Here is a 26,580-nt window from a genome sequence, read left to right as displayed (position 1 = left end):
AAAACTTGACATTACGCCTTTGCATGTCAGTACTCTGGTAACATGCCGCGCTTTTCTCAAGACTTAGCATCCAAAGACTGACAATGTTTCTTTTACATTTGCTACTAAACCATAACGCTACCTGAGCTCACGCTGATCGCCCGCTCAAAGCAACAGCATCCCCAGCACGCCCCACGCACCAGCGATCAAAGCAGCACCGCCCATCAAATCCATAGGCCGCCCGGCTCCTGAGTTTGATCGAGTAGTCGCGGTAGTCGACGCATTCTGAGCAACTCCTGACGTTTGTGATGTTATAGCTGTCACCAGCGTCTGAGTCATGCCATCCGAGACGGTGGTCAAAGTAGTGAGGCTACCTGAACCGCCTCTGCTGGCGGGAGCTGCAGTTGATACCCCAGAAGTCTGTGTCGAATTGCCGAAATGAACACCGCCAGAACCAGAAGGACTTTTCGAAATTCCGGTGACTAGCGATTGATGGGCGGCACCAGTTCCGTGTGGCTGCCCTCCGCCGGCCACGCTGGCTCCTGGAGTAGTGCTGTTTGTGATGGGGAAGAAGCCGGGTGGGCGGGAGGTTATCGCAGCTCTGGAGGTCTCTACGGTGGCGGAACTAGCACTGGCTGAAGACTCGGTAACAACTGAGGTGAGGAATCCATTGCTGGCTGTGGTCGATGTCGCGTCCGCACCAGCTGTTTCGCTCCCGGCTGTCTCGGTCACAGATGCCTCAGTCGTTGTTGTCTCGAGTGCAACAGAGCTTGGGAGAGCTGAGTCCTCGGTCGTTGTCTCCAGTGCAACAGAGCTTGTGGAAGCTGGGTCCTCGGCAACGGCAGTGCTTGAGGCTTCAAGGCTCGACAACTCAGCGGTTGATATAGCAGCTGAAGTCACTTCAGTGGACTGAACGGGAGACACCTCTGAGATTTCGGCAGCCGTTGAAATCTGTGGGACAAGAGGGATAAGCTCACTGGTTGTGCTAGCCAGAGTAGCTGCCCCATCCACCGCCTATAAGAAGTCAGTTGCGATTCTCTCTTAAGGGACATCAAGTCCAACATACCGACGAAGCAAGGCCTGAAAGAGGTCGCAATTCGCCTGCGGCAGCCTCTGAGGCAGCGGGGGTACCGATGGATGTCAAAGACTGAATGCTTCCCTGGGTGCTGGCCACAACCTCTGCCGGGATTGTGGTGCCGGGAGCAACACTGGCACTGAGAGCAGATGTCGCAATGGGAACAGTCGTTTCGCTGTTCACACTGGAGCTCTGAACTGGAATAGCTTGTTGCTTCGCGAGCGTGTCGTGAATACAGATGGCCAGGAGACAGGCCGCAAGGTTTCTGGTCGAGTACTGCATTATGACTTGTCCTTCGTGTCAACTCGTGATCGGGATGCGAACTTGATCCAAACGGGAAGTTCCAAGAGAACCAAAGGGGTATAATGAAACGAACGGCAAAGTAAACTGTACTGTAGTAACGAAAAGACGGAGTGCAAGCACTCGGGTGAGAAAGAGAAAGAGACGACCGAACAAAAGAAATCAGACACTAGAGCATGGATTAAGTGTCAAAGCTGGGGGATATGGGAAAGAGAGCACAAAATTACAGCAAGTCGGACAGAGAAGAAGATGGATATATGAATCTAGGCCTGTTCCACGACGTATATCACCGGCACTATCCTTCCAGAATGCACATGGCGTGCCATGAAAGTAGAAGCACCGGAGAGGGGTCACTGTCTCAGGATAGCTCGAGCACCAGTGTAGCGTAGGGGGAGCGCAAAATAACTTGGATAGGGATAGTCAGAGACAGGTGAGATCTGGATCCAAACATCCTGGTACCTCATGTGGCAAGGCAGAGAAGTTGGGACAAGCAAGGGGTTGTTGACGGCCATCCAGAACCGGGAGGAAAGCCTCCCGCTTCTGCGCACACCTTGAACCTTTCGCCTTGGCATAGTCTTTTCTACTATTCTGGGAGTCTCGTGCCTCCATGAAGGTCTTGGATCACTGGTGGCAAGGTAAAGATCCAAATCTCTGAGACGTAGAGCAATAACAGCCTTGTCATGGTGAAACCAGACTGTTACCTAGCTGAGCACGGACACAGATGTTAGCGAGGCGAAGGGGTAGAATGCTACAGCACCCACTTACACTATAGTCGTACTATAATACGATCGGAAAGAAAAAGTGTGAAACATCCAAGTTTCTTTTTTGTCATTGTTTCCGCTCAAGGTTTTGAAGCTCACATCGCAAAGTTTCCCAGGACCTAGACAAGCTTTCGAATTCCAAGTCGCCACCTGTTTGCCAGCTCACAAGTGTTCTCCTTGTCCAACAGCAATATCAGGGAATCGTACCCTTTTTTAAGGGGCAATTTCGAACATATATCAAGAAAATCCAAGACAAGTGACCCAGCAGGCGTATGCCTAAAGGAAATCCGGTATTTCTCAGAGCTTATATAACATAACCCATGTGAATAGATATCTTCCAACACTCTGCAGATTCAGCTGAGTAAAGAACATTTCGAATTCAAGTTGAATCGAGAGCAAGTGATACCCAGCATTACATTCAAATCAAACAACCAAGCGCATAGCTCGACACGATCCAGGTCTCAACAAAGCCTTCCACATCACACCATCTTCAGGATTCTGGCACACCAGCCCGAATATTAGCATACCTACTAGCGGGATACGCCAACAGATTCTTCGTCTGATCCAGCCTCTTCATCTGAGTCGCCAACGTTCCAATCAAGCTCTCCGCACCAGTTTTGTCACCGCTTGCCTCCCAGAACACCGCACCACCCAGTCCCCTAAGGAAGATGTACTTCGTCTTCACCAGAGCGCTCAGGACATTGTCATACGTGATGAGCTCGCGCGACAATGCGTCGTAGCTATAAGTGGCCTTGGCCAGGTTGTCGTACTCCTCCTTCGCTCCGGGGCGCGGAAGGTCTCTGTAAACCCAGGTCCCTGGCTCCAACGTGCCGGCGCCGATGCCACTGTACGGCTTACCTAGTCCGTCAGTGCCTTCGAACGAGCGGCCGTATAGTGGCAGGCCGAGAACGATCTTGTTGGCTGGGATGCCGCGGCGGACGAAGTCGCGGACGGCTTGATCGGTGTTAAATCTGGTTGTGAGAAGATTCTTGGGACTGGGGAGGAGGTTGGCCTGGTGGCCTGTGGTGGAATCCCACGAGCCGGCGTAGTCGTACGCCATCAGATGCCAGGAGTCAATGTACGGGTTCATGCCGGGAAGGTCCATGACGCCGTAGTGCTGAGGTCCGGCGGGTGCGGCGATGGTGATGAGGAAGTGATAGCCAGGGGCGTATTGCCGGGCATAGTCATCAAGGGCTTGTCGGCAGGCCCGGAGAAGGAGGACAAAGTCTTGTGCCTCGCGTGCATTGGTAGGATATTCCCAATCGATATCGAGGCCGTCGAAGCCCCAATCTGAAGGGTTAGGTTAGAGCTTTTTTGTGCTAATCCTCGGGATAGAAGTTCCCTGGAGCTCACTCACCTTGCACAAGCTTCACGGCGGAAGAAGCAAACCTTCGTCGTCCTTCCTCAGTGGCGGCGACTGGTGGGAACTTGGGTGAATACGTCCATCCTCCAATGGAAAGGAGGACTTTCATATTCCTGTTCCTCTTCTTCAGAAGGTACATTTGCTTGACGCAGCCGTAGGCATTCTCGCCTGGTTCACTCCACGAGTCGCCAGGATAACGTTTCTCAAGGTCTGCGTAAGTGTCCGAAGATACTCTGCTAGGAGTCAGTGCCTTTTCAAAGTCTATATCGTCAGGACTGTGAGACCTACACCTGTCCGTCTGGTTTGATATCTGCGAAAGAATATAGCACGTGGGTTATTTGTGAGGCAGGAAGCTGTTGAGGCTGGAAGTTGGCACCGTAGATGCCCCTGTGACGGTTAGTAAGTATGCCCGTCCTGGAGTTTCTAATCGTTGATAACCTACCAGTTTGTGAAGTAAACGGCATTGCGATACGAAGATACTGTCGTGTTCCCAGAAGATTGAACCTGAAACTGGCTAGTCGCAGCAGCTGCTGGCGTTGATATCACCAGTAGAGGGATGACGCAGGTTACGATAGAAGACAACATGATTGCCATGAAACCGTGAAAAGCGCACAAGTCGACATTGGGCACATCAACAATGCTTCCTACCTGGGAATTTTATAGCTCAACTCAACCTGATTTCCAACAGTCAAGTATATTGAGAAGTCTTGTTGAATGTCCTTGACTTCGCGATACATCACGTCGCCAAATAAGACACAACCGCGAGGCGTTGGAATGTGGACTCGTGTGCTTCCAGCCCTTGTCTCGTGTCTATGTTCAAGATTCTTCGGACTGGCGAAAATGCTTTTATGACGGTGTTGGAAGTGGCAGACGTGGCTGATCCTTCAGTGTCCCATCTCATCACCTCCAGAGCATGACACAATTTGTTACAGTAGATGTCGAGGAAGCGGAAGACCGCGTACAATAAAGGAATAGACGAGTTGACGCGGGTATAAGTGGTTTATCCCTTGAGGAGGGTTTGAAGTTTCACCAGGAAATGGAAGATTATAGGTCTATAGTACCGTCCATATTTCTTAAAGTCATCGAAGAGGGGAAAAAAAAAAAGGGTATCATTGTGAAATGCCCTGATTCCAAACCCTCCTTAAATTCCTGATACTGGTTTGGAACTCACACATGTAATACACGGTGCTATCGTGCGTAAAGTGCCACATTCCAACGACATGAGCATTTGGTGGAACAGGGCGATAGCTCTGAATATCCCTCCACGTCATGCCAATTGAATGAGAGAGACACTGCTCTGTCAGCAGTTGAATTCCCATCTACACAACGTAGCGTATTCCCAGCCTATTGCAGGATTGCATGATGACCCTTTCAATGACAATAAGATAGCTTCATCGCTTCCCAATCATTCCAAGGATTCTCAATATTCATAAAGTCCAATTCAACCACCCAACCTCCAATTCTTGTAGACCCCATGCCAACGCCTCCCAGCCTCTACTTGTCAAAAGTTCAACCCACTACATCACCGCCTTTTCCTCGTTGATGGTCGGTCTGTAGAGATAGACACACACTCATCAGCCTTAATCCTTACCATTGCAAAGAACCGAAACAACCAGTACCCAAAGGGACATCAAAAGGGATAACCACTTACAACTTATGCAGTACCGTCTTACATCCATAATACCCAAGCCGCAGCCGCAGCCCTCCTGTTCTATCATCCATCTTCTTCTCCATCCTCTTCTCCGCCCTCATGAGCAACACTGGCATCACTGCGTACATCACCGTCCAACCTCCCCAAGCCACGCCTGCCACGCTCTTTATCTCTTCCCAGATCCACCCTCCGTACCCTTCCTCATACAGTACAAAAGCCACCACCATCTCTGCCGAGACCATGAATGCCAGCGCCATGGAGCAGATGGCTAACCTAAAATAGGCGACGCGGGGTACCTCATAGTGGCGGAGGACAAGGTGAGCCCATACTGCTGAGGTGATGGTTAGGAGGATGGTCAAGCAGAGAATGCGGTTGTTGTGGTCGGGGCCAGAGGAGGAGACAAAGTGAGCGAAGGTGGTGATGGGTATGAGTTCAGCATAGGCGATGTAGCCGAGGAGTAGGCTGGTGAGGAAGGTGAGGAGGAAATAGTAGAAGGAGACGCGGATGACGAAAACGGCGAGGGCGATGTCCCAGAGGACTTCGATGATGGAGTCGGTGGTTTCGAATAATGGCCTGGAGCCCTCCATATGCTGTCTTTATACTTATATGGCTTATTGTGTGATAAGGGCGGTGATTTGGCAAAGTGATTGTTCTTGTATATGATGAGGACTGGTGTCACTCCTGTCGATGGTGTGTATGTGTTTGCGTATGTGTGCAGGTGATGATGAGGCAGAACAGACGCCAGTTGAACAGCAGTCGATGTAAACTTCCACTTGTGATGGATGAATTTTCTTTCCCTCTTTTTTTTCTTTTTTTTTTTCACGACATTGGGCTGTAAAGCATCTATATATCCATTGTGACCCAAACCTACACCGAGGCGACGTCGATGCTCAATCTGGCCACAGGAACAAGCCCTCTCAGGGGCCAGGAGATGGGGTGACTTTTGTGGCGTGACACGCTGAGCTGCCATTCCGACAGGTCGTTGGGAAGTGACATGACCAAATAGAAAACCGCTGAGCCACCGTAAATCCCAGGAATTAAGCCATGTCTATTTATTTGCCAGTTATCGTAAGGAACAAAGCCGTGTCAATGCAGTCGTTACAGACATGTGATGTTTACACCACCTCGTCCAAAGGGGGTAGGTGATATACAGTTGAGCGGCCCAGTCGCTGTGTCCAACCCCTGAGATTTACAAACAAGGACGTGCCAAAACATGATGACGACACAATGAAAGGGCATCCAACACGATACAGGACAATATCTAATCTATAATCATATCCCCAAACTCCCGTCGTCGCTTATCTTGGGTATCGTCTGTGTTTGTCTCCATGAAGAAAAAAGGAGTTCGTTGCGCACTGTTTCAGTTGAGTTGAATTGTCCAAGCACGCTAAAGACATGCTTAGAGTTCGGTCTTGGCCAGTTTTTGAGCCAGCTCATCAACCTCCTTGTCCTTAACCTGAACAACTGGCTCCTCCTGAGCCGCCTCGGCTTCCTTGATGAGCTTCTCTGCCCTCTCTTCGACTTCCTCCTCCTCCTCCTCTTCCTCCTCTTCTTCCTCCTCCTCATCTTCCTCCTCAAGGTCGCTCAGGCTATCAAGACCCCACTCGTCCTCGGCGACAACATCGCCACCAAACCGCTCCTTGCGCTCCTCGAGAAGATCTTGCAAAGCAATGATGGCCTCATCGTCCTCGGTGAACTTGTTGCCGTTGAGTTCGATCTTCTTCAAGGCAGGAAGAGCCTCCTCAGCGGCCAGAGCCAGACCCTTAATGCCAGGGGCGGTAATCTCATTGTACTGGAGGCGCAGGATCTCGAGCTTCTTGTTCTTTCCCTTCCGAAGCGCCTCCGACAAAAGGACACCGCCCTTGGCAGAAAGGAGAGAGTCACCGATGCCAAGTTCGATGAGCTCAGTCCAGCCGGGGGTCACCTTCGCAAGAGCCCTAGCTCCCTTGAGGGTGAAGGTGTTGTCCTGGAGGTCGAGAATCTGGAGCTCAGAAGCGTGGTTAAGACCCTCGCTCAGCAAATGGGATATGCCCTCTTGCCGAATACCGTTTTGGACCATCTTGATCTGCTTAACTTTGTTATGGAGTCTGAAAGTCTTAGCCCACGCGGTCATACTGCCGTTCTCCAGTCGGTTACGGCCGCAAATGACGGTCTCGAGGTAGGGAACATCCTGTCCCTGCTTGCGCGCTTCTTCCTTCTTGGCGTGGAGTTCGGACAGAGCGTCGGCAATCAAAATACCGGCATGGGGACCCAGGCCGTTGTTGTTCAGATACAAGTGCTGGAGAGGGACGTGTGCGGCGAGGAAGGCAACAAGGGGCGCCTGGGTGTTGAGGCCGAATGCATTGTCGTTGAGGTTTATCGTGTTCAACTTGGGGAGGTTGAGGATGGAGGTGAGGAGCGAGGAAAGGGCCTCGGGGATCTCGTTGAGCAGACGGCCGGTGAAGATATCGGCAAAGTTGGCAACCTAAAAGGCAACAGGTGATTAGCCGCCGTCCCTTCTTCGTAATGCGCCGGGGCGCATATATGCACTTGAGAACAGCTAGACATACACGAAGAGTCTTCTTGGTCGCGAGAACCTCACCAAGCAACTTGCAAGCGCCGACGCCCAAAGTGTTTCCCAAAAGGCGGACTTCCTCGACATCGTCCATGGCCCGGAGGGGGGCAATATGGGCCTCGAGGTCCTCGGCGGTGTCGAGCTTCAGACCTTTCCCCTCGAGGGAGAAGACCTTGGTAGAGACGGTCATTGTGTAAGATGTGTGTAAGAAAAAGCGGGCTTGGTTTCGGGAAGAACTCGAGTAGCACAAAGCAGACGCGAAGACGGTGGAAGCGGGAGGGAGATGGAAATCGCGTTGACGCGGTGGACGAGTGCAGGATAGATATGCAAGTGCGCTCAAACAGCCCCGAGTTCTAGCGGGGGAGGGGTTGACAAAAACTGCCACAGCGGCCGGGTCTAGGCGCTTCTCGCGCCTGTACACTAGGCGTCTTATGCTGTAGTGGGGGCATCAGTTAGGCAGCTAGCGAATGGGATGACGCACTTGCTTGAGATGAGCTGGTCATGAAGCCTCGGGCAGGGAGATCATGAAACAGAGGGAGACAGGGAGGCGATTGCCCCCCATACACCACACTGAAACGGACGAAAATCTGGGGCTCGGTGGGAGCCCAGGCAGGGATGGGGCCTGACCTCTAAGCCAGCCAGCTCAGGCGGCCGCCAGCTGTCGCAGGTTGCGCTTACCACTTTGCTGATAACGGTCACCCTGGCGCGATGGACATCGCCCTTCTGAAAGATGCGGCCGACGGCACCAGCAGGCGCACGGGGGACCCAAGACCCAGCCGTGGACGGGGCAGCTCCGCGTCGACAAACCTGGGGAAAGGAATGAGGAAGGTCCGAATTCTTACCTACATACACAGTAGACACAGCTGCTTCTTCGATCCAACAGTCCACCTCAAATCCCTCCTGCTCGACTATTCATTCGAACTTCGAACAACCTAGGTAGCTCGCACAAAACCCCAAGCAGATCAGGGCCACACGGTAACAATTCAACGCGGACCTCGTTACGAAACGACATCCGACATCAACTCGTGGCGCGACGCCATTCACCACCATCGCCAACTGTCGTCCGCAACTACGGCGCATTATCACCACATCTCTTCTTCTTGAACATATCCGCCTTGTTTGAAGGGGCGTACACATTGAGAGAACAAAACAACCCGATCTTCTACACACGAATCATTCAGCTACAATGACTAGAGAACACTCTCCTGCGGATGACTCGCCGCTGTCATCAATGGCGTCGTCCGACGAGGAAGAGATTTTCGCGGACGAGGTGCCAGAAGCCGTCGACGAACCAGAGGAGCCCCCCACAAAGCGTATCAAAGTTACCAGCGGGTCGACAGCCTCGTCGGCTGTTATCCAGGAGCCCGAGGCAGACCCAGACTTTCCAGACGGCATGTCCGATGTCTCCTCCGATACTGATGGCGACATCCCGAGTTCCCCAATCAATGCGCGACAAGACGAAGATGACTTCCAGGAACAAGTCACTGTCTGTGCTTGGGAAGGTTGCAAAGTTGGGGATTTGGGAAATATGGATAGGCTCGTTGAACACATTCACAACTCGCACATCGAAGGTCGACAGAAGAAGTACACGTGCGAATGGATCGGGTGTAGCAGGAAGAGCTTACCGCATGCCAGCGGCTATGCGCTCAAGGCGCACATGCGATCTCACACGAGGGAAAAGCCATTTTACTGTTATCTGCCAGGTAAGCCGCCCTCCTTTGGCAGTCGGAAGATGGATGGCCTTCTAATCCTTACGTGACGTACCAGAATGCGACCGCGCTTTTACACGTTCCGATGCCCTAGCCAAACATATGCGGACAGTCCACGAGACCGAAGCTCTACGGCCTTCTGACCCGGTGCCCAAGAGTATGCAAGCAGGGGGCGGTCCGGCTGGAAAGTCAGCCAAGGTAAAAATCATAATTCGAAGGCCGGATTCTCATGCGGCCGGACAAGACGACTCGGTTGACGATGCTAGCGGCGGAGACGACGGGGCTGATTTTACACCCTTGACCGAAGACCACGGTTTCACTACCAAGGAACTCGACATGCCGCTCGACAGGTTGATGAAGCTGTGTCGACTACAAGTCAAGTTGGTAGAAGCGGAAGGCGAGAAGTTGCGCAAGGACTGCAAGCTCTGGGAAGAGCTGTACAAGCAGGAGTGGCTTGAGAAGGAAATCCTCCTCGATCAGGTCGTACGCAGCGAACAGGCCTGGCACGCACGCCGTCAAGCCGTGTTAAAGGGTATGGCGGACGTTCAGCTGCCGGAAAAAGCTGTGGCAAACGGGACAGCTGGTGAGAACGATACAGCCGAGGCCGCCAGACTCACTGTGGAGGAATAGGTGCCGATTCGGCGCTGCTAGGGCGGCTTAGGCGCCGTACCGGGCAAATGCTTCAAACCACACCGTCCGTTACCCTTACGCGTCAAGGGTTTTGGAAGGCCTTGTTACACTCGCATAAGCCGTGACCTCGCCTTCAAAAACGAAGAACAAGGCATTGCTTGACGCCTTGTCACACTCCGTCGATGAGTGTGCAATCCTACAGCGGCTGCTTGGCTTTTATCCATCCACTTCTTTCGTTTTTTGTTCGAAAAACCGACACGAGCATTATTTAATAATCTGGGGCGTATGGAGTAACGATAATACAATTGAGCATGGTTATGGGTTATGGATTACTTGTGGGTAACAGGGTATCATAGGTTCGACAGCTTTTTACAGTATCAATCAATGTGCCTGCTTGTCGCTGGTGAAGCAGGATGCATCTGCTCGTAGCCAGCGTTTGTTCCTCGCTGGAATTAACGTGTGGACATCTCAAGCACAGCAGTATACTGGCATCTTGAGCGTGAAGCGACGAAGAATGAATGTGAACATCAGCCAGGAATTCTGCACATGATTTGGTAGTTGTTGAACCAAAACCCTTGACGTTATATAACCGCAATGCTGTGCCAAGTGCTCAAAACGACATAAAATACACAGTCAAAGGTTGGTGAATACAACTCAAACCAAAAATAGTAGTCCCTGAAATCTCACCAAACTCCGGGAATACAAAATGACCACTAGGTAAGGAACCGTTTCTCTTTCAGAAGAAAAGAAAGGAAAAAAAACCCTTTCCCACACACACGCGCGGCAGGACTTAGAGCACAAATCCAGCGCCTAGATCTCCTTACGAGTGGCCCTCTTCTTATCACCATCAAACCTCTTCTCAGCCTCAGCATTCTTGAAGGGGAAGTTGCTCGTCCTCTTGTCGGCACCAGTCGTAGCATTGACCTTGCCTTGCTCGCCAGCAAACATAAAGAGCCAGAGGGCGTATGCGGACATGATGGCACTACCGGTGAAGCCGAGCAGGTAGCCGACGTGGCCGCCGCTGCTGGTGTAGCGGCTGTAGCCGTAGGCGGCGCCGATGGTGTGGTAGAACATCGAGATGAAGACGACAGCGTTGGCGTAGGGGGAGTTGGGGTCGTTGGGGGCTGTAAAGAATACAGGTAGGTATTCAGTATGTGTTTTCAGGGCCCAGAATGAGTGAAAGGTAGTAGGTAGGTGAAACTTACAGGTCACGTTGGTGGTGAGTGGTAGAGCACCGGATAGGGTGACGATGAGGAGGCCGATGGTCAATTGGGAGAAACCGAGGTATCGGGCAAAGTATGTCTCTACGACGTTTACCACGGCAGGAGCATGAGCGTGTCCGGCATTCTCTGTGAGCATCGAGCTGATGAAGGTCGGCCAAACGATGAGCGGCACTGCTTGGAGGGAGAGCCAGCCCAGACTCGCAAAGGCGTATGTCGAAATGGACTACCAGTAGAGACGGTCAGAACATACCACGGGAATGCTGGGATTGCTGGAGGTTTCCCCATCACTTACATCGTTTCCCATGGTTGCTGATGAAGAGATTCGATATTGAGTGGAAGATGAATGTGTATGTCTAAGGTTCTCGGTCCAAGTGAAAGTTGAATAAATTAGTTTTTTGCTGTTATGGAAGGGAGAATCGTGGATCTGAGGCAAGATACGGTCACGCAAAAGGAAAGAAGTTTCACAAGCAGACACCGTCACGTTCTTATAAAGTAAATATTATCGTCCCCAATGACGAATTGGAGCTCCAGGCAACCCAGGCACGAACGGCCAGTACCACACCATGGAAAACGTGAAAGGTAGCCTAGGTAGGTACCTGTCACTGCGGTAGCCGATCATCAATTGAAGGTACTACGTCATCGATAAAGACTGCGATTGCTGATAAGTAACCTTGCGCCTGCCGGAAGATCCCTGCGCGGCTAAGATGAGGCAGATCTAGCGGAAATGCTTATGCCGAAGACAACCTAAGCCATAGGGGATTGCTATCTTCCATCATTTACGCTTTTGAAAGCCTTCGAAGAAAACTGAGAGACGCTCAAGAAGGCTTATGTGACGTTCTCAAACCTAGCTATTGTCCCATGACGCTTCAAACGGAGGCCAGTTTCTCTCTCTGAAGGCTAATAAGAGCTTTAAACCTCCCCCGTTCAACCCATGGCCGAAGAACCAAACTGACAAACAAACCAGTAGGTAATGAACTTGAATTGTACCTGTCCACGCAAAAACCCCCAAGTACCAGAGACTTCTGAGGTACTCTTTCCAGCTTTCCTTCCAACCATTGTACTCACTTAACCACAGCCTGATCTAAAACTTGCCCGAATAGGCCGATCTCTTGTGGGCGGGCCGAACTTACTTGTGAGATTGTGATGCAGGCATCAAAAACGAGTGACTGGAGTCGATCAGCGGCTTTCCAACGGGGCCGGGGAGTGGGGAATGCGTCCGGCGAAACTCCGAAGCGTCGCACGGGACAGTGGACACTGCAAGTAATGTAGTGACAGAAACTAAAACCGCCACTGAGCAAAAAGCCGATGTCGCATTAACCCCCTGCACAGTCCAATCAAGCCTCGAAGAAATGTCAATTTCAAAGCAGTAACCGCAGCTTCTGACTGTCGCCATCTGCAGCAAAACTTCTTCGAAAAGAAACAAAATATAGCATAGACTCGAACGGATCTGATTCCTGCTCATTCCTTTAGAAGATCGCAGTCCTTGACAGTAAAAACAAAGACAGACAGAAAAAGAGAAACCTCTAGCAAAGTGTCCGTGGGTTTCTGGGTTCAGTGGGGCACTTGCGACTGCATCGATTTGTAAGAGCACGACTTAGCAACCCAGCACACTTGACTTTCGAATCACTGCCAACACGAACGATATTTCTCGACGATTATCTACCGATCCTATCAAAACCCAACGTTGACCTTTGCGCCTACGATCATCAGGCGCTTAGCCTGATAATCCATGAATAATCATGTCCGCGATTCTCTCCGTTGACGACCTGAACGACTTCATCAGCCCGGGCGTAGCCTGCATCAAGCCCATCGAGACTTTGCCGACCGCCGCGCCGCCCGCAGGCGACGCCAACTCCTCCCTCGAAGTGGAGGTTATACTTGACGGCCAGCAACCAGAAGCCAAGAGTAATGCTCCGCCGGCTGAAATCTCGCTTACCGACTGTCTCGCCTGCTCTGGCTGCGTAACGTCTGCCGAGGCGGTACTAGTCAGTCTACAGAGTCACAATGAGGTTCTCAACATGCTGGACTCCGCCCCGGCTTTGAAGCTGGTAGGACCTGATGCGAACGGAAAGCACTCTGTTCAAGGCCTGGAAAACAGCGACGCGAAGCTATACGTTGCCAGTGTCTCTCCTCAGAGCAGAGCCAGTTTGGCTGCAGCATGCGGCAACGGTGTTACAGAGCAGCAAGCTGGTCGGATGATCGAACAGCTATTCTTGGGTGAACAGGGTCTAGCAAGAGGTGGAAAATGGGGGAACAAGTTCACGTGGGTGGTGGACACAAACACGGCGCGGGAGGCAACTCTTGTCCTTGGGTCTGACGAAGTCCTTGGAGGCTTGATAGCGCCGTCTGACAAAGCTGCTACACCAGTTCTCACTGCTTCGTGCCCTGGTTGGGTATGCTATGCAGAAAAGACACACCCCTACGTACTACCGCATCTTTCCCGAGTAAAATCACCCCAGGCCCTCATGGGCACCCTTTTGAAAACATCCCTCAGTCGAATCCTTGATATCGCACCCGAGAGGATATGGCATTTGGCTGTGATGCCATGTTTCGACAAGAAGCTCGAGGCTAGTCGTGAAGAGTTGACAGATGCTGTCTGGGCTGGGGATGGCAAGCCGGGCAGAGGAGTACGGGACGTCGACTGTGTTATCACAAGCAAGGAGGTACTCATGCTTGCCGCATCCAGAGGCTTTGACTTTTTCAGTCTGTCGGCCTCGATGCCGCCCCAAACCCCTCGATTTCCAGACCAATTAATACACGACTTCCTATTTCGACCCGGTCACCGTCAACAGTCACGTGAAGCTGGCACATCCGGCGGTAACATGCACTTCATCCTTCGCCACCTGCAAGCGAAGAATCCGGGCTCACAGATACAGACGGTACCAGGGAGGAACGCCGACGTTGTCGAATACAAGTTGATCGCGGAAGCGGGCGAGGTTATGTTCAAGGCAGCGCGGTATTATGGGTTCCGAAATATTCAGAACTTGGTCCGCAAGCTGAAACCCGCAAAGACATCCCGAATGCCTGGCGGAAAGCCGTTTGGTAGCGCCAAGAGGCCGGCAGGCAAAGCCAGCGGTTTGGACTATGGCTATGTTGAGGTAATGGCTTGCCCAGGCGGCTGTACCAATGGAGGTGGCCAGATCAAGGTAGATGACCAAGTGGTAGTTGATCGGAAGGGTCTCGCTGTAAAACCAGGACCCCAGGAGCAGAAGGAGTGGCAGAAAGAAGTCGATGAAGCGTACTTCTCGGGAGACGAGTCAGGCTCAAGAGCCCAGGATGAGAGTTTGGATCTGGTTGTTGATGGCATTTCCCCTTCGCATATCCGAAATGTCTTGACCCACTGGTCAACATTGACGGGGATACAGCTGGAAAGACTGGCGTACACAAGCTATCGGGAGGTTGTCAGTGACGTCGGTAAGGAGAAGAAGATGACTGATACTGAGAGAGTCGTCCAGCTTGCGGGGAAGATTGGCGGAGGATGGTAGAGCGCCGCACACCAGTCAGAGACCTATCGGGGGATCGTCAATATGAATAATGAAGGTTACCCAGCTTATCCTCCACGGCGAGCGAATCCAAATCCTCCTCTTCCACTGCTGTCTGGACCTCTCGGTGCCCGAATAGCTTGATCTTCATCCCGTCGAGAATTTGATTTGCTAACGTTCGGAGAGTCCTCTGCCGACCGCCTCTGGCTGGTTGAGCCTGGCTTCGTCGAATAGTTTGGGTCGAACAGCTCTCTGGGAGTTGATTGCGGGTTGAGCGGTAGGCGGCGAGTCTGGCTTTCCGGCCGGCTGTCGGTGCGATGCATACCTCCACGTCCTCTTCCCCGTCTGTGGTTCGGTCTGTCGCTGCGGGCCCTGTCGGTCCTGTCGGTTTCTTTTGGCGGCGTAACGCTTCCAGGTGTTGACAATCCAGAGGAAGGACTGGATTCTCCAAAGATCTTCGCCCGTGCCTCATCGTATCGCCGTTGCTTCTCCTCCAGTTCCCGTTGTTGGCGCATCCGAATTTCTTCTGGTGTCTCTTGCTTCTTGTTCTTACTCTCGTCCTCGTCTTCGTCGTCCTGTAGAGTTAATCGCTCTAGTCCAGTTACCGGATCTCTTTTTGCGATTACCGGTCTGCGGCTGAGAACCTTCATGGCTGGCTTGAAAGGTGTAGTCAAAGGCACCGAGCTGGTTGCCGCGAGAAAATTGATCTCCTTTTCCGATTCCCTGAGCAGCGAGTTAACAAGGCCCGTTGTCCGTAGGAAGACGGAATATTAATGGAGGGGTGTCCTACGCTGCTTCCCATAGCTTCCGCTGTGCCTCGACGTGCATAGCTAATCTTTCTGCTTTCGTCATTTTAACTTCCTTCTCTGGTTCAGGCGATGGTGCTTCTTTAGCCGCACGATCCGCCAAAGATTCCCAATCATCATCCCAGGCGTCAGGGACACTGTCGTTCTTCCCCATCGTGGGAGGCGCTGTACCGAGTAGTATGAAGTAGGTGGATAATGTGCAAAGGCTGTGTACCTCAGGGTCGAAATTGATGATCCATGTAGGAATATATGAACAGCAATGGATTGGATGTTAAAACCAGCAACACCCGTAATCGAGTTGATGGATAAAGTTTTGTTCGGGAACAAAGACGAGTTAAAACAGCTTCAGGACTGTGGTCGGTGCTTGCGCAGTTCGCTGCTCAATGCAGCAATTGCACCCACCACAGGCAGGGCAGCTTGAGCAGGGTACCAAAAAGTGGGGCTTTCAGACTAAGATCACCAGCACTTGTGCACGGACCTCAACACCTTGACCTCACGTCGTTGACTAGCTGGAGATGCCACATTCCCAGATTAACATCTACTATGTAGATATTGACTTGGTGACCATAGTGCTCAATTTTTGAAGTCTGTGGTCAAACGCTTTTTTATCTCAACGTACAATAACAAACTGCGATAGACGCTATGTGTCGAATCGTATTTCTCCCCGCAGCATGCAAAGTTGACCCTACCCTAGAGCAAGTTTGATGGGGTTGGTGGCCTTTGTTCCTTCTCTTCTGTTACAAGTTTGTCCCCACTTGCCTTATCCTTGTAAATACCTTCCTGCAACGACCTCGACCTTTAACAGATACAATGGACATCTGATTCTCCGCAACGACCATTCTCATCAAGCCCTCTCCATAACACTCATTCTTCGTAAAGTCACCCAAGACCTCAAGTTTGTTATCCTTTGGAAAAACTTCTAGTTTATAATCATAAGCTTCGAAGATGAAATCAGACGAGCTGATGCCCGATTCGGCTGCGGCTACCATTCCCGCCAACAATAGCATCGGCAACGGTAACAGCAGCGCTGCGGTTACATGGAATACCAAAAAGTTTAGGGACGACTATGATATGCTCAAGATAAGATTAAGTGATCAGAGATTTAGCTCAAGTAAGTAGAAATGTCCAATCTGCTCTTTTCTCGGTCCCAATGATCCAACCAGTCAACCCACTACCACCATCTCTTCCTACCATCACTGTTCCCAAATTCATTTATCTCCTGGTCAATTTCCGGTTCACGGCCAGTAGTCGTTCTTCTGGTGTCCAACGAACGAACACGTTTCCATGATGATTTCTACCAGCATAGATTCTAACATGTGATTCCCTTCCAACAACAGCCAACTTCAGAGACCCTCTTATGCCTTGTCCTCCCCATCATAGGCAATACCCAGGACATAACACACCTGCAGTGGAGAAGCGTTTGAAGGAGTTAATAACCAGGATTAGAGATAGCCTTGGTGGTGATATCAGGTGATACATGTCTACCTAGGTATCACAGGAGCACTGAGGAATGGAAAAGGATTACTGTGTTCAAGTTTTGGAAACACCTAGCAGGAGAAAATACATAGGCACTCAGATCCATCAAGGCTAAAGAGTATGATATACACATCCAAGATCAAGTACACCTACCACTAGGCATAAAGAGCCGCATGTCTTCGCTAGCACATGTACAACGAACTTCTGCACTTCAGGTCTAGAACATCTCTACCCCCAGGTAGATGAGAGATCGAACATGGTCACACCTATCTCTAGTCATAAAGTTGTCTTATCCTCCCAAATTCATGGGACACAAATATCACATGCAAGTGACTGTTATTGCAATGCGGGAGCATACTGTCCGAATGCGCAGCTAACCGCTTCTTGAATCCTGATAATTCCTTCTGACCACTCTTTATCTGGAGGTGACCCTTGGAAGAAATGAACTGCGCAGACAGCCGAGTGACGAGCTGGCTTATTATAGTGGGAGATATGATAGGGAGTATGTATGCATCTATCCTATTTCTGTAGTTCATCTGACCCACCTACATATTAACAACCCTATAGAGTCTTATGTAACATCCCAAATGGGAAGATGCAAGAGGCAAGCTATAAATCGCAAAACAGGGCAAGTAGTTACGTGTGTCATGAATGGTGAAGATGGTTTACTAATCCCCAAAAATTGAGCAAAAGAAATTAGTAGAACTGACTGCTATTTTATCAGACCAAGATCGGGATTGTACCTCAAGGTAGATACAGGTATAATTATTTGCCTCGCGAGGGGCGGTTTGATAAAGCAATGCAACTTGAAGTTTGATACAACGACACTATACCTCTTAAGGGTCGATGGAGTGCCTGCCCCTATGCCACCTAGCAAAGTGGTTGGATGGAGACTTCGACCCGGCGAAAGTTCTCAGAAACGATCTCAAATTCATCGCGTTGTTGAATACACGCTGGAGATGAAATTATTGTTTGACCGGCAGAGCTTGCGGTTGTGCCATGTCGGGGTTGGCCAAGCAGCATGTCACGACGTTTTATGACAATTGGGGAGAAGGAATTTCGAGTAGATTCCCCTACCTACGTGTCATCAACTGAGTGAGGTGTTGCCTGAATCTTTTTTTTCTATTTTTTTTTCGTTCTCTGTCGTGTACATATCCGTCCATTACCTGATACCCTGACAGGTAGGTAGGTGTAGTCTGAACGCGGCCGACAGCTGACTTGACTGAACTCAGCAAGCATGCTTGTAGCATAGAACTCTCTCCGCGGAAGTACGACACTGAGGAGGTAAGGAGGAAGACACGCTAAGTTTGAGGGCATATCTGTCCACATGGTCAGGTCCTGGAGACTAGATCCAAGATCTGTCCTGACAAGCGCCATGTCTTCACTTCCTGCGCTTCCCCCAAGTACATGGAGACTTATTGGACGGTAAGTATAGCCGAGAAACCGGATGCACGAAGCATAAATAGTGGGCACGACCCTTATGCCGCAAAGCATCCTTTATCACCACTCACATATACTATTGTAGCGCCACAGCTGAGACTGTTAAGTACCTTGACGACCTTTTTGACATTCGTCTTGACGTAGCACCGCTTTCCAGAATCTAGGTAACAGTACTATAGTTTTTTTTGGACGGTTGTTCCTCGGGGTGATCGCAAGTTACCTAGTCGATAAGAATTTCGCTATTATCAGACCAGACGGCGCCTAGATAAAGTCCATGCTTCACTGAGCTCGTGGCAGGACCAGCGCGTGATGGCTGCGATGCCTCTTGACCTGTGTCTCATCTGCCGTCATCCGCGAGGGTCAGAGACACCCGAACGTGCCGAATATAAATCGAGGCGGTGGAACTGGGTTGTAATCAGAGAGGGCGAGTTGCGAACTTTGTTCATTGGTTCTCATAATGTTGGGTTGAAAGGCGGTATTTCTTGGAGTTACGTTGTCTTCAAGCCCCCAAAGCGGTCATAGAAGCGGTGATGCTAACGCGGCGGTAGGGAATAATTTCAAACCCGCCATCTTCCTCTTTATGACGTGCCCCCTTGCAGCTTGCCTCTCGATCTGTGGTACGTATCTCAAACCCTTACAACTTCAACTCGGACATGCAAGGGGGGCAGAATCGACAATCCTTTTTCTTATACGTGTCCGGCGGCCAACATGTTTAATTTCCCCTGTCAATAACCAACGAATGTTTTGAGGCCGCCTTTGATACGTTTATGATCCGTCACTGATTTTATCATTGCATCCTGGTTCCTCCCCTCCCAAGGAACATCAACACCGTACTTGACTGTGTATAATCCATTTTGTCAATCCTATGCCATTTGCAGGGCTTTCACTGCATGCTGGTACTAAATAGGTCCTATGTTTTGTACACAGTGCAGTGTCGAATTTGCCATTTCACCTATCAGAGCACTTCTACGTGCGTAAGGTATGTACAACTACATCGCATCTCTCACCACATTGACCCCGGAGGCCGATCAAGTTGTCTTCGTCCCTCTCCAGCGCAGCAGATGCAGATTCTGCCAAATTTGAGGTTGGAGTGATGCGTGTGGATGTGTGGTCGGTGAAAACTCCACAAGCGCATTGCCTAACCCTGCGCGGAGTTGACCACACGGAGTATCTTTCCCTCTTCGGTGCTTCAGTTGCCAACCACCGAAGCAAGATCGTGGACAGAGGAGGAAGAGGAACCTGCAGACTGTGGTGATAGATTGAAACGCAGCGCGGAAAAACGGGACTGAGCAACGAGTTAGGAGAGGACAAGTACCAGACTGAAACAGGTGTTGTTGGGCGGCTGTCACAAGCCTTCGTCGACTGAGAGTTTTGAGCCCCGCTGCCTCTGGTCCCAGGCCAACACCCGGACTCGCTCGGCGAGCAGTTCTACACGTTGGGTCGGACCTGCCCTTTCACCTTTCTACATACATAGCGTCCTGTCTCGCGCTTTTGACTGGACGACGTTGGCTTGACCCCGAAAACGAGGGTAGGTCCCGTCTCCGCCCGCTAGGAGGTCATTTTCTGCCCCACTTCTTGACAGCCTGCCCGAGTGGATTTCTCGAGTTCTGGCACTGTCTCTTCGGGTGAGTAACGCCTTTCACTCGTTACGACAAGGGCGAAACAGAAGAGACAGCGCGCACGGCGAGCATATCTATATCAGGAAGCGCGGGGCGGAGCCTTTTAGGTGTGCAGCAGTGCTTTTTGGGCACAAGTGGAAGCCTCCATTCATACAGGGCAGCCCGTTCAGGTTGCCGTCGGTTCGGGTTTCGTGGTCGGTGCCCTCACCTTCGACTAGCACCGGCAAGTGGAATTCTTAATGCTGGGCTGCTCCCACCCAGAATGGAAGGCCCCTCTCCCGCTACGCTTTAGACTCCCGTCTTACCCCGCGACCTTTTTAGCTGCCACCACAACCATCGGAGTCTGGCAGACAGCACATTACTATCCGCCGCCTTCTCTGAAGTCGTTTATAACTTAGCTCCCCCGCGCTCGGGGGCATATCGGTACTCTCTACAAACACCTGCACGAAGCGACGACGTCAGATACCGTGTACATACCCGGCGACCGCAACATCTGCAGCGGCCGTGACAGCGCCGATCTCCCAACACAGACGCGACCGACGATCGGGACGAGAGCCCCGCGAGCGACACGATACTGTGATCGCGCACGGGCGGTACTCTAGGAAAAGCAACATAGCAGCAATCGACAACGACCCGGTCCGAGGCGGCCTGTATATCATAATCGCATCACATCCAGCCTGGCAACTGGCGTTTTGAGTGCTCGCTACTCGTGGAGCAAGAGGCAACATGTCAGGCCCTGCCGAAAGTGCTGCCGGACAGACCGCGCCCGCTAGCCACTCCGCCGGTTCTCACGGTCACGGTCACGGTCACGGCCACGGCCACGGCCACGGTCACGGTCACGGCGCCGGAGGTTTCGACCTGCTCAAGAGGGCAACCCAAGCCATGATGTCGTCCAGGTAAGTGTGCGGCTTTCCTGTACACAAGGAGTTGGACGCATGGAGATTATCACTCACCCAAGCCCTTCTACCTATCCTGTATTCCCAAGCACCTTTCCATGCACTTCTGGGCCCTCGTTTCGTTGCACAATGCCTGTCGTTGGAGTTCCACTGCTCTGGAAGTCCCAATTACAAATCGCATTTGCTCCAATCAGGGCACCCTACTTTACCCTTATCATTGCCGGCTTCCGTTGGGCTTCTGGAAGCCCGAGCATCGTTTAGCCACAATCTACTCGACGGCCAGACTTTAAGGGTTCCTGCCGTTATTGTAGTGCAGGTGTTATTCCAAGGACCCTGAGATCCGATCCAGGCTCTGGGCACCTACACCTGCGCTGTCAAACATCGCAGTCCAAAAGTCGGCATGAAACCTGGATGCACTCTATTCGAGGCAGTCAGCGTGGGCGTTGCGGCGTAACGTCAAGGTGTTGTCAGCGGACGAGTCGATGCTCAGCCACCCAGATGATGTTATTTGGATGTCGCAAATCGATTTTCCCCCCTTTCCCCAAACCCAGTTTTCGATGTCATACCTGATGGTGCTGCCAGGCAGAAACACCCCTTCTTTTGCTTCTCCACCACCATCAAGAACTCGCAAAGTCCATCAGCTCATGGCTCCATCACGACGTCCTCCCCCCTTTCTCTGCTGGAGTCCCGGCCGTCACCGTTTGGACAGCCCTTTGCATCACGTTGAGTCAGGCTAGCGCCGTCATCGCTATAAATCAGCGGATCTCCGTCCAGACAGGGCGGGACCAATCCCAGGGTAGGGCCCGGGCCCCGCCTACCGGAAACTCCCTTGTGCTGGCTTCTGGCACACTGGCACACCATAGGTGCATCGGCGTGCGGATATGCCGCATTAGCATCCCCTTTGGCAATGCAAACCCGCTGTGTTACGTTTCCTGAGTCCTGCCAGGTGCTGGAGGGTCTGCGGTGGTGATAGGTGCACAGCCTGAGGTTACTGGAGTTACAGAGACAGCGAGGATTGCGACATCCTGGGTGGTCTGACTCGCTGACTGATGTCCACGATGCCCACGAAATGCCCTGAAATCCTTCCACCCACCCTTCCGGTCTCCCCCCCCTTCTGTCCGACCTGATCTTCTCGGGGCCTTGGAACTGGGCAAGTACCCGCTCTGTTGCCTCTACATAGTTGTGGGCCTGCTTGTGGCTCGAGGGCCAGGCACCCCACCCATCCTCATCGGCGGCAACCCACATGGCAAGCATCAAGGGTACTTTGGTGTACATCCTCGCTCGTTTGAAACGGATTTTTTTTCTAGTTTTTTTTAGTATTTTTTTCTTTTTTTCTTGGCTCAAGAAAGCAACGGATTTTGTCGTTACCAGGCGCTTTTGCCTTGTTGCCTCGGATAGTGCTTTGACTGGCTTTACACTTCGAACAGGCTCTGAACAGGGAAGCGTCTCTTTGGGCTTCTGGCTTTGGGACGATCCCTTTTGAGCAAACCAGATAATTCCCCGGTTGCTCTCGTCATCGATGCCCTGTATATCCACCCCTCCGCCTGGGACAGCTCATCAGGGGCAAGCTCACTGGCTTCACTACCCCCAGCCCACTCAATTTCACACAACTATCCATCATGAGTTAGCGGATTTCCCACCACGAACGACTGCTTTTTTTGTTTCTTTCCGCTACATACCAAACCATACCCGACCTCACCTCTGTTTCCCCTCACCCCCACAGCATTTTTTTTCGCCCCATCAAAGCTTAATACTCCTGTCATCTTGTGTACTGTCTAGACTTCTATCATCATGGAAGATATTAACAAGCGCAGCAGGCCTGCCGCAACCGAGGAGGACGGATCGGACCAGATCGGCTTAGACTCACCACGCTCAGGGGTCGCAACCCCGCAGCCTGATCTCCATGACAAGCGGCTGCCGGGCATTATGAGCTATTTCAACCAGGTTCGTTCCCAAAGCTCCTTTTCGCGCTTCCTGCCCTTTAAGGCGAACGAGCAAACCACAGCTGCCTCCGAAGCCGTTGCGCCTCAGACCGAGGAATCTCCTCGGGCTAGCCTCACCCCTCGGCTCCCATCGAGTGCCGTTGAACAGGAAACACACAGTGTCTCGGGAGACGAGGGATCACTTCTCTTGGCTCACGAGGCTTTGGGATCCGTGGCAGATGGCACACCGCCAGCAGATGACCAAATGCACCCATACCCAACCCCTCCCACGTCGCAACGGTCATCGGTGCGTAACTTCAAGGGCGACGCGGGCAGTGAGAAGCCAAGAGATGCTACTCCCCCTCCAAGCTCACGACCAGCCAGCCTTCATCAAATGAACGTGCCGGACGGTGGGAGGGGAATCGGTGTTGCGCGTAGGTCGTCGCTGCTGGCGCCCTTGACGGCCACAGTTGATGGTTCGAGCGTGCCCGCACCTCATCTGTCAAATCCTGCTAGCCCTGCCCCCAATGTCCCAAATTCCACGAGTTTGTTGCGCGGTAGTTCTGGAGAACCAGAAGACCTTTCCTATCCGTCTCCGTCTGTTGCGCATCTTACGAAGCTAACAGATGTGACTGCTACAAAGAGCGGTGCTTCTACCCCGACACGTGCGCTTTCGACCACCCAACCGTCGCAAAGTGAGGAAAAGCAGCCTCAGGAGACGAGCAGGACGAACAGCGAAGGAAGTACTGAAAGGGATAACCGCACAGCATCCCAAACACCAACACCCTCCACATCTTCTGGAGGAGCCCCAGCATCGAGGGGAAAGCTTACAATCAAGGTCGGAGAGGCACGGGGCTTGAGGAGGTGCCGAGATCCATATGTGGTCGTGGTCTTTCAGCGTAGCGAGCTGATTTCGCCAGGCCCTCGCCGTGCGGCTGAGAATGACGATGACGCCGCAATCGCAGCCGTCCAGACAGGCGGTATCCCTATTCAACGTCAAAGCAGTGACTCCGGCCGACCGATGGCAATTCCCATGCGAAGTCGGCAGAGTAGCAACACAAGTCTTACTGACTTCAACACGTTTCGGAGGCGCAACTCGTCCCAATCTCGGCGGTCTTTCACTAATCCCACCTGGGACGCTGAGGCCGTTTTGTAAGTGACCCGATACGTGGGGTTATGCTTAAAATACTGACGAGTCTCTAGTGATGTGGTAGACTCGGACATGCTTGTCGACATCTCCGTATATGGCCAAGGGCCATCTGGTGAGGAGTTTCTTGGACACGTCGACTTCCAGGCCAACAAAGCCGAGCCAATCCGAGGTTGGTTTCCCCTGCAAGGCCATGCCGACACCATGGCCGAGAATGCGCCGACGGGCGAACTTTACGTCGAAGCGCACTACCAGAGAGCCGAACAGAAGCATTTTGGTCCCGAGGACTTCCAGATTCTCCGACTTATTGGAAAAGGCACATTCGGTCAGGTGTATCAGGTTCGGAAGAAGGACACCGGTCGGATCTATGCCATGAAGGTCCTGTCTAAGAAGGTGATTGTCCAGAAGAAAGAGGTGGCACATACAGTGGGCGAGCGCAACATCTTGGTCCGTACGGCCATGTCCGACTCACCTTTTATCGTGGGGCTGAAGTTCTCCTTCCAAACACCATCGGATCTTTATCTTGTGACGGACTACATGTCAGGTGGAGAGCTATTTTGGCACTTGCAGAAGGATGGCAAGTTCGAGGAGAAGCGCGCAAAGTTCTACATTGCGGAGCTCATCCTTGCGATCCAACACCTACACGAAAATGACATTGTATACCGCGATCTCAAGCCAGAGAACATCCTCCTGGACGCCAATGGCCACATCGCTCTCTGCGATTTCGGTCTTTCCAAGGCCAATCTGACGAAGAACGACACCACAAACACTTTCTGCGGTACAACCGAGTACCTAGCACCCGAAGTTCTTCTCGATGAAGCTGGTTACACCAAGATGGTCGACTTTTGGTCTCTGGGCGTTCTCGTTTTCGAGATGTGCTGCGGCTGGAGTCCATTTTATGCTGAAGACACGCAACAAATGTACAAGAACATTGCCTTTGGCAAGGTTAGATTCCCGCGCGACACACTCTCTCTAGAAGGCCGAAATTTCGTAAAGGGACTTCTAAACCGAAACCCCAAGCACCGCCTTGGTGCTACCGACGATGCCGAGGAGTTGAAGAGGCATGCCTTTTTCGCCGATATCGACTGGGATGCGCTTTCCAAGAAGCTCATTACACCGCCTTTTAAGCCGCAGCTCAAGAGTGACACCGATGTGTCATATTTTGACCCCGAATTCACGAATGCTCTCAACGCCAACGGATCACTCAATGAGCGTGCAGCTGCGCTAGCCAGAGGCTATGCCACGTCCACTCCGCTCTCACCTTCGGTACAAGCCAACTTCCAAGGCTTTACGTTTGTTGACGAAAGCGCGCTTGAAGAGAACATGCACGATCGTCACTATAACAGATACGAGGATGATGAAATGGACGACGTCGCGGATCGCCGGAGGACAGATGATTGGGAAGACGTTCATGGGGCCGACCAACGAGCTGCGAATCGAATGAGCGGTGTCGTTAAGTCTAACACGACTGAAGACCAGATGTTTGGTGGAACCAACTTCGACCCTTGAATGGCCTACGCCGCACAGCCCTTCTTTTGTTCGGTAGCGAGTTATTTCCTCTGTCTGTTGGCTTTGATGTAGCTCTCCCCTTCACCCGGCTTCAGATATGGTAGCGGTATAAGAAAGAAGAAAGATGGTCATTCTTTTCTTTTTTTCGTGCTAACGATGACTTCAACGAGCATCAACCATGGCAAACATGCATTTCTCAAACAAAAGATGGTTCAAATACAAATTGGTATATTATTCGGATGTCTGGCTTGCAACTGAACAGCACACTGTATAGGCGGGGCGTTAACGGTGGTTGATTGGTTGATTGATTGACTGATAGGGCGTTTCTGAGCCTGCTTGTTGAATGAAGCAGGAGTATGCATCGCACGAGAAGGCATGATTAAACAAGAAAGAAACAAGAGAAGGGAAGGGAAGTGTTGGAAGGCGGTTGTATTGTGCGCGTCGGTTGCTTCTTTGGTGAAGCGTGGTTTTTGCGCTTACTGTCTGTTCTCGCTTGCTTGGTGTTGCTATTGTCATAAAAGCTTCTGTTTTGTTACGGGCGGATGAGAAGAGAGATGCGTATTGTTTGTACCCTGTCAGGATGATGAGATCGATGAGCAGACATCAGCATACATATACGGGCAACTATGTGATCAATGAGTGAGTGAAGTGAATGAGAGAGGAGTTTGTATTATGTACGTCTATTCTTCATCAACATAGCGCGCTAGCTGAATGACAGAGTACCGAGTACACGTGGCTTGTCAACGCACATTGGAAGAAAAAGATGCTGCTGGGCTTGTCTCTCTCGCTCAAACTGACAGGAGATGGGGAGAGATTGGATTATTGCATTAACATTATTCGAGCAAAGAAGTTTCTTGTCGGTGTCATTTGCTTGTGTGAACTGTAGTGGCTACTGAAAAGCAACCGAACAAATAATGCTTACTCGTGAAATAAACTACAGTAGAACACCTCAGAATACATGAAGAGCATTGATACTGGGTTTGTACTTCGGGATTGACTAGTATTATGTCGAGCACTGAACGTCGAGGTAGCATAAGA

General features: G+C 51.6%; 10 protein-coding genes across 11 annotated transcripts; 4 read left to right on the top strand and 6 right to left on the bottom strand.

The window, feature by feature from the left end:
- Positions 1-79: 79 nt before the first annotated feature.
- NCU03210 (hypothetical protein) lies at positions 80-1,776 on the bottom strand. Its single transcript, XM_960217.2, has 2 exons — positions 1,046-1,776; positions 80-993 (listed from the first exon to the last, which is right to left on the bottom strand). Exons 1-2 carry the CDS (start codon positions 1,334-1,336, stop codon positions 145-147), a joined length of 1,140 nt encoding a protein of 379 aa, XP_965310.1. The 5' UTR covers positions 1,337-1,776; the 3' UTR covers positions 80-144.
- Positions 1,777-2,605: 829 nt separating this feature from the next.
- On the bottom strand, positions 2,606-4,063 carry gh18-2 (glycosylhydrolase family 18-2; the record flags this gene model as incomplete). The annotated part of the gene is made up of 4 exons (XM_960216.3): positions 2,606-3,405; positions 3,473-3,711; positions 3,767-3,865; positions 3,921-4,063. 4 exons carry the CDS (start codon positions 4,061-4,063, stop codon positions 2,606-2,608), a joined length of 1,281 nt encoding a protein of 426 aa, XP_965309.3.
- Positions 4,064-4,529: 466 nt separating this feature from the next.
- On the bottom strand, positions 4,530-6,034 carry NCU03208 (hypothetical protein). Its single transcript, XM_960215.2, has 2 exons — positions 5,130-6,034; positions 4,530-5,029 (listed from the first exon to the last, which is right to left on the bottom strand). Exons 1-2 carry the CDS (start codon positions 5,714-5,716, stop codon positions 4,996-4,998), a joined length of 621 nt encoding a protein of 206 aa, XP_965308.1. The 5' UTR covers positions 5,717-6,034; the 3' UTR covers positions 4,530-4,995.
- A 116-nt stretch (positions 6,035-6,150) lies between these two features.
- Positions 6,151-8,200, bottom strand: NCU03207 (ran GTPase activating protein 1). The gene is made up of 2 exons (XM_960214.2): positions 7,679-8,200; positions 6,151-7,593 (listed from the first exon to the last, which is right to left on the bottom strand). Exons 1-2 carry the CDS (start codon positions 7,871-7,873, stop codon positions 6,529-6,531), a joined length of 1,260 nt encoding a protein of 419 aa, XP_965307.1. The 5' UTR covers positions 7,874-8,200; the 3' UTR covers positions 6,151-6,528.
- A 225-nt stretch (positions 8,201-8,425) lies between these two features.
- NCU03206 (C2H2 finger domain-containing protein) lies at positions 8,426-10,512 on the top strand. Its single transcript, XM_960213.2, has 2 exons — positions 8,426-9,386; positions 9,451-10,512. The coding sequence occupies exons 1-2, from the start codon at positions 8,870-8,872 to the stop codon at positions 10,020-10,022; spliced, it is 1,089 nt and encodes a 362-aa protein (XP_965306.1). The 5' UTR covers positions 8,426-8,869; the 3' UTR covers positions 10,023-10,512.
- NCU03205 (hypothetical protein) lies at positions 10,356-11,799 on the bottom strand. Its single transcript, XM_960212.3, has 3 exons — positions 11,538-11,799; positions 11,228-11,468; positions 10,356-11,146 (listed from the first exon to the last, which is right to left on the bottom strand). The coding sequence occupies exons 1-3, from the start codon at positions 11,547-11,549 to the stop codon at positions 10,833-10,835; spliced, it is 567 nt and encodes a 188-aa protein (XP_965305.1). The 5' UTR covers positions 11,550-11,799; the 3' UTR covers positions 10,356-10,832.
- Positions 11,800-12,633: 834 nt separating this feature from the next.
- NCU03204 (iron-sulfur cluster assembly associated protein Nar1) lies at positions 12,634-14,926 on the top strand. Its single transcript, XM_960211.2, has one exon. The coding sequence runs from the start codon at positions 12,985-12,987 to the stop codon at positions 14,728-14,730; it is 1,746 nt and encodes a 581-aa protein (XP_965304.1). The 5' UTR covers positions 12,634-12,984; the 3' UTR covers positions 14,731-14,926.
- Positions 12,693-15,888, bottom strand: NCU03203 (hypothetical protein). The gene is made up of 2 exons (XM_960210.2): positions 15,518-15,888; positions 12,693-15,450 (listed from the first exon to the last, which is right to left on the bottom strand). The coding sequence occupies exons 1-2, from the start codon at positions 15,685-15,687 to the stop codon at positions 14,796-14,798; spliced, it is 825 nt and encodes a 274-aa protein (XP_965303.2). The 5' UTR covers positions 15,688-15,888; the 3' UTR covers positions 12,693-14,795.
- Positions 15,889-16,212: 324 nt separating this feature from the next.
- On the top strand, positions 16,213-17,296 carry NCU03202 (hypothetical protein). The gene is made up of 2 exons (XM_960209.2): positions 16,213-16,644; positions 16,871-17,296. Exons 1-2 carry the CDS (start codon positions 16,479-16,481, stop codon positions 17,005-17,007), a joined length of 303 nt encoding a protein of 100 aa, XP_965302.1. The 5' UTR covers positions 16,213-16,478; the 3' UTR covers positions 17,008-17,296.
- Positions 17,297-19,955: 2,659 nt separating this feature from the next.
- stk-10 (serine/threonine protein kinase-10) lies at positions 19,956-26,403 on the top strand. Of its 2 annotated transcripts, XM_011394808.1 has the most exons (4): positions 19,956-20,964; positions 22,779-22,908; positions 23,530-24,038; positions 24,090-26,270. In XM_011394808.1, the coding sequence occupies exons 1-4, from the start codon at positions 20,795-20,797 to the stop codon at positions 25,540-25,542; spliced, it is 2,262 nt and encodes a 753-aa protein (XP_011393110.1). In that variant the 5' UTR covers positions 19,956-20,794; the 3' UTR covers positions 25,543-26,270. The 2 variants fall into 2 exon arrangements, with proteins under 2 accessions (XP_011393110.1, XP_011393109.1); XM_011394807.1 differs by lacking the exon at positions 19,956-20,964 and having other exon boundaries at positions 22,311-22,908; positions 24,090-26,403.
- Positions 26,404-26,580: the final 177 nt, after the last annotated feature.

This window comes from Neurospora crassa, linkage group I (assembly GCF_000182925.2).
Source record: "Neurospora crassa OR74A linkage group I, whole genome shotgun sequence".
Taxonomy (NCBI): Eukaryota; Fungi; Ascomycota; class Sordariomycetes; order Sordariales; family Sordariaceae; genus Neurospora; species Neurospora crassa.
The sequence above is the reverse complement of the archived record's forward strand: the minus strand, read 5'-3'. Positions and strand labels throughout refer to the sequence as shown.